The sequence below is a fragment of the Rhincodon typus genome, chromosome 16 (assembly GCF_021869965.1).
Source record: "Rhincodon typus isolate 14 chromosome 16, sRhiTyp1.1, whole genome shotgun sequence".
Classification (NCBI taxonomy): domain Eukaryota; kingdom Metazoa; phylum Chordata; class Chondrichthyes; order Orectolobiformes; family Rhincodontidae; genus Rhincodon; species Rhincodon typus.
Window position 1 is genome coordinate 1,594,609 of NC_063347.1, and position 6,527 is coordinate 1,601,135.

The 6,527-nt window shown below is 45.7% G+C and overlaps 1 protein-coding gene across 1 annotated transcript in view; it reads right to left on the reverse strand.

Annotated features, from left to right (window-relative positions):
• Positions 1 to 6,527, reverse strand: part of LOC109923605 (laminin subunit beta-1-like) — a 162,646-nt gene that overhangs the window by 13,169 nt on the left and 142,950 nt on the right. Inside the window, exons 21-22 of the mRNA XM_048606657.1 lie at positions 4,421 to 4,624; positions 1,265 to 1,409 (exon numbers count right to left, since the gene is read on the reverse strand). Of these exons, the coding sequence (XP_048462614.1) occupies positions 1,265 to 1,409; positions 4,421 to 4,624 (349 nt within the window). The remainder of the gene's footprint in view (positions 1 to 1,264; positions 1,410 to 4,420; positions 4,625 to 6,527) is intronic.

Here is a 6,527-nt window from a genome sequence, read left to right on the forward strand (position 1 = left end):
GATCCCTTTCTACATCCATGCTTCCCAATCTATCACTATTTAGGTAATATTTGGTATTTCTGTTTTTAGACTGACGTGTATAACTTAATATTTAGCCACATTGTGCTACATTTGCCATGTGCATGCTCACTCACTCAACTCTTCTCGATTGCTCTGAAGCCTCCTTGCATCCTCCTTACAACCCAGTCCCACCTCCAGTTTTTGAGTCATCAGCAAACTTGAAAATATTGCTTTTTGATTCCTTCATCCAGGTCATTTATACCTTATGAGTCGCTGGGGCCAAGCACTGACCCCTGTAATACATGTGTTGTCACTGCCTCCAACCTGGAAAAATATCCATTTATTCCCATTCTCTATTTCCTGTCTGATAACCAATCCACAACCCATGCCAATAGATTACCCACAATCCTGTGTGTGTCAATTCTGGGCCCTAGCTTCACATTGGGGACCTTATCAAAAACCTTTAAATCCAAATACTGCACATCCACTGGTTCTCCCTTATCTATTCTACTTGTTACATTCTCAAAAATCTCCAGTTGTTGGATTAAGTAGCATTTCCCTTTCATAAACCCACACTGCATTTGTCTAATTATACTAACGCTTTCTGCATATTCTGTTATCAAAGCTTTTAGATTCTAGGTTGTCTTATGAGGAGAGGTTTAGAGGGTTAGGCCTGTACTCATTGAAGTTTAGAAGAATGAGAGGCAATTTTATTCAAACATACAAGATTCTTAGGGGATTTGACAGGGTAGATGTGAAAAGGTTGTTTCCCATTGTGGGGGAGTCTCGGGCCAGTGGGTATCATTTCAGAACGAAGGTCACATATTGAAGACAGAGATGAGGAGGAATTTCTTCTCTCAGAGGGCAGTGAATCTGTGGAATTCTTTACTGCACAGGGCTATGCAGGCTGGGCCATTAAGTATATTCAAGGCTGAGACGGACACTTTTAAACAGGAAGGGACTCAAGGGTTATGGGGAAAAGGCAGGAAAGTGGAGTCAAGGATTATCAGATCAGCCGTGATCTCATTGAATGGTGTTGCAAACTTGATGGGCTGAATGGCTCACTTCTGCTCCCATGTCTTATGGTTATTTTTGTAACTAACCCCGTGTTGTCCTTGTTCTGGGAGTGTATGTTTGGGTCAGTGTGGAGGGAGCTTTACTCTGTATCTAACCCCTTGCTGTCTCTGTCCCTGGGAGGTTTGATGGAGACAATGTAGAGGCAGCTTTCCTTTCAGTTTAAAAGAGCAGAGAGAGCATTACTCACCATTGAGAAAGTCTTTCACTGCCTTAATGAATTTGCGTAGATCGTCCACCGTGTCTGTGATGAGGTTTTTTGTGTTGGCGGCTTTCTGCAGTGTTTCAGCAGCTTTGGATTTCGCCTTGTCTGCTTGGCTGTGTATCTCCTCAATCTGCCGAATGATACAGAGCATCAGTATTCTGAAGGCAGACTTCTCAACACTTGGTGAGATCGCCCAGCAGCAAGTGTGCGGCCATTCATCTGCTACACACCTCAGATCAGTACCTCATTCAAACTGAACATCCCGACTTATAGGCAGAACAAGACAGCCCTGTATATTCCCACCCAGATACTAGGGCAGTTTCCTGTTGGGCAGTGCCAACACAGCGTGGAGTTGGAGGAATACAGCAGATCAGGCAGCATCAGAGGGACAGGAAAGTCGATGGTTCGGGTTGGGACCCTTCATCAGAACTGGGATCCACGCTTGCAGCCACGCGCTGGCATCTCCTCATATTACAGTCAGCCCTACATCAGCTCAGAGCCTCTCTTTCCCAGGCCTGAAAGGGACCTCTGCTGTTTTTTATTCTATGCAGGATCCACACCCTCAACCAACGCTTTTTCTCTGCCCTATCGGACATCAAGGATTATAAGTACTCAAACTTGCTCGTGCAAAAGCCCAGTTCTGATGAAGGGTCCCGACCTGAAACGTTGACTTTCCTGTTCCGCTGATGCTGCCTGGCCTGCTGTGTTCCTCCAGCTCCACGCTGTGTTCCCTCTGATGCTGCCTGGCCTGCTGTGTTCCTCCAGCTCCACACTGTGTTATCTCTGACTCCAGCATTGGCTGTTCTTACTGTTTCCTTTTGGACAGTGCAGGTGATTGCAATCTCAACGTAGTGTGGGGTACGATAATTCTGGAATGTTAGTTCGAGGGCTCTCATTATATCCACACTGCCCAGTGACCTATCTCACATCAGCTCTGAAGAAGACTGATGCTAGATTCAAAACATAAACTCTGTTTCTCTCTTGCCAGATGCTGTTGGACATGCTGAGATTGTTCAGCACTTTCTGGGTTATTTCAGATTTCCACCTTCCACAGTATATTGCTTTTATTGCTGACACTTCCCACCTGCTGAGCGTGTGCCTGTTATTGGAAATGGCAGTGTGTTCTGATTCTGTTTCCTGTAAAAGTGACACAGGGAGAGCCCTCTGCAACAGACTGTTCATGGGACTAGCAACCAGGGCCTTCTCTATTTCTAAAGATCACTCAGCACCTGACCACATTACATCCTTGGCTCAAACATGGACAAAACAGCTGAATTTCAGAGGTGAGGGGAGAGTGACAGCCCTTGACATCAAAGCTGCATTTAACAGAGTGTGGCAGCAAGGAACCCTGGCAAAACTAGAATCAATTAAGGGGAGGTGATGGCCTAGTGGTATTGTCACTGGGCTATTAATCCAGAGACCCAGCTAATGTTCTGGGGATCCTGGGTTCAAATCCTGCCACAGCAGATGGTGGAATTTGAATTCAATTTTTAAAAAATATCTGGAATTAAGAATCTAATGATGACCAGGAATCCATTGTCAATTGTCAGAAAAACCCATCTGGTTCACTAATGTCCTTTAGGGATGAAACTGCCATCCTCAGCTGGTCTGGCCTACATGTGACTCCAGACCCAGTGTGGTTGACTCTCAACTGCCCTCTGGGCAATTAAGGATGGGCAATAAATGCTGCTTAGCCAGCAACACCCACATCCCATGAATGAATAAAAAAAAATGGGTATCAGGGGAAAACTCTCTGCTGGTTGGAGTCATACCTGACACATGGGAAGATGACTGTGGTTGTTGGGGGTCAATCATCTCAGCTCCAGGACACCTCTGCAGGAGTCCCTCAGGGTAGTGTCCTAGGCCCAACCATCTTCAGCTGCTTCATCAATGACCTTCCCTCCATCATAAGGTCAGAAGTGGGGATGTTCGCCGATGATTGCACAATGTTCAGCACCATTCGCGACTCCTCAGATACTGAAGCAGTCCATGTTCAAATGTAACAAGATCTGGACAATATCCAGGCTTCAGCTGACTAGTGGCAAGTGACATTTGCACCACACAAATGCCAGGTTTTGATCATCTAACCACCACCCCATGACATTCAGTGGTGTTACTATCACTGAATCCTTCACTATCAACATCCTGGGGGCTGCCATCAACCAGAAACCGAATTGGACTAACCATAAAAATACAATGGCCACAAGAGCAGGTGAGAGACTAGGAATACGGCAGCAAGTAACTCACCTCCTCACTCCTCAAAACCTGTCCATCATCAACAAGGCACAAGTCAGGAATACGATGGATATTCCCAACTTGCCTGGATGAGTGCAGCTCCAAAACACTCAAGAAGCTTGACACCATCCAGGACAAAGCAACCTGCATATTTGGCACCACATCCACAAACATCCACTCCCTCCACCACCGACGCTCAGTAGCAGCAGTGTGTACCGTCTACAAGATGCACTGCAGAAATTCACGAAAGATCTTCAGGCAGCACCTTCCAAACCCAAGACCACTTCCGTCTAGAAAGACAAGGGCAGCAGATACATAGGAGCACCACGCCCTGTTCCTTCACTGTCACTGGGTCAAAATCCTGGAATTCCCTCCCTAAGGGCATTGTGGGTCTACCTACAGCACATGGACTGCAGCGGTTCAAGAAGGCAGCTCACCCCCACCTTCTCAAGGGGGCAACTAGGGACAGACAATAAATTCTGGCTCAGCCAGAGATGCCCCCCCAGAGATGGAAGAAGAACAGAAATTGCATTTTTAAAGGAGCTTAATTGTCTAAAATGTTGGAGCCCAGATCCAGTGTGATTGTACTCCTGCCTCAGAAGCTGTCACTGTCCATTAATACTCATTTCAGGACATTAGAATGAACCATCCTTATGACTTTGAATTGAGGGTTTTCTGTAAATTCTCCGTCCTCTTGTTCCCTTCTTCTCCATCCATTGCATCTTATTCTACACCCTCCAAAACAACCCTCCATCACTTGGCATTCCCCCACTCCCCAGCTTCCCTGCTGCTTCTTTATTTCCCGTATATCCCTCAACCTCACTCCTTTCCCCTCACTGTTTCCATCTCACATCACTCCCTGTTCGCCCGGCTCCCTTTCTTGTTCCCTTCTGCCTTGCTACTTACCTTTTGAGCGACCGAGTCAAGTTCGTTCTGAATGTCCTGCAGCATGATGCTTGAGTTAGTTGCTCTCTGCAGAGCCTCTGTAGATTTACTGAGAGCCCCAGGGCAGTTCTCCCCTCCACACTGACGATTCCCCGCATCATCCAGGCAGTTGGCACCTCCGCACGGGTCTGTATCACAGCTCTGGCCCCTGGACGAACCACAGACCTGGTTCGAGACAGTAAACACGGTGAGAAAGGGTACCCAGCAGGGTGCGAACCTTCCCCGAACTAACTCAAACATATTTCCAAGCCTTCTTAAATCAAGAACCAAAATCGTACCCATTATTCCAGGTGTGGTCTCGCCAATGCCTTGTTCAACTGTATCGAACCATCCTGACTTTTGCATTCCATTCCCTTTGCAACAAAACCGACATTCCATTTCATATTCACCTGCTGAAGCTGATACTAATTTGTTGTGATTCATGTACAAGATCACCAAGATCCCTCTGTATCTATGAGTTGTGTTATCTCACTCCATTTAAATAGTATTCAAAGAGTCATACAGCACAGAAACAGGCCCTTTGGTGCAACTTGTCCATGCTGACCAAGTTTCTCAAACTAAACTAGTCCCATTTAAGGAAGGGTTCTGAGGAAGGGTCACTGAACCCGAAAGGTTAACACTGATTTCTCTCCACAGATGCTGCCAGACCTGCTGAGCTTTCCCAGCAGTTTCTGTTTTTGTCTGTGATTTACAGCATCTGCAGTTCTTTCGGTTTTTGTTTCCCATTTGGCTGTGTACTGGCGTGTCTGTTCTTCCTGCTAAAGTGGACAAGTTCACACCCACTCACATTATATTTCATCTGTCACACTGTTGCCCACTTACTTCACCTGGCTGTATCTCTTTTCAGACTCTTTATGCCATCTCACAAATTACTTGCCTACCTGTATTTATGGTACTAGCACAAGGCTAAAGAAATTTGGCATGTTCAACTTACCAATGTTTATAGATGCAACATAGAAAGCATCCTATCCAGATGCATGACAGCTTGGTAAGGCAACTGCTCTGCCCTAGACTGCAGGAAAGTACAGAGAGTCATAAACACAGCCCAGTCCTTCACACAAACCAGCCTTCCATCTGCTGACTCTATCTATACTGCCTCGGGAAAGTAGCCAACATAATCAAAGACCCCTCCCACCCCGGTTACACTCTCTTCCAAACTCTCCCATCGGGCAGAAAATACAAAAGTTTGAAAACATGTACCAGCAGATTCAAGAACAGCTTCTTCCCTGCTATTATCAGACTTGTAAACAACCTCTCATTTTAGAGTTGATCTTTCTCTGCACCATCTCTGTAGCTGTAACACTATATTCTGCATTCTATTCTATTACCCTGATGTACTTATATATGGTATGATTTGTCTGGATAGCACGCAAAACAATACTTTTCACTGTATCTGAGTGCATGTGACAATAATAAATCAAATTATCAAATCAAATCAACATTTTATTCCATATCTATGGTCCCTTCATCCACATCATTGATACAAATTGTAAATAGTTGAGATCCCAGCTGTGATCCCAGTCATGCCAACCTGAAAATGACTCTTTTATCCCTCATCTCTGCTTCCTGTTAGTATCTTACTGCCTACACCATCAGCTGTAATTTTGCTACTAACCTTTGATGTGGCACAGTGTCAAATGCCTTCTGGAATCCACAGTATACCATATCTACAGGTGTACTCATGTGGCTTGGAACAGAGGAAGGGTCACCGGACCTGAAATGTTAACTCTGATTTTTTTCTTCACAGATGCTGCCAGCCCTGCTGAGCTTTTCCAGCAACTTCTGTTTTTGTTTCTGACTTCACTTTGATGTTGACTTATGTGTGAGGTCTTAGCTGGGTTCAGTTGGAGAAAGTGGGGTTGTTTTCCCAGAGGCAAAAGCATTTTTTATTTGGGGGGTGGGGTTATGGTAGTGACAGATACAGATAAGGTCACCAAAGGACTCCATTTTCTCCCCCTTGGTCTAGCAACTCCCCACCTACGTCCGTGACACCACCCACGCCCTCCACCTCCTCCAAAACGTCCGATTCCCTGGTCCCCAACACCTTATCTTTACCATGGACATCCAG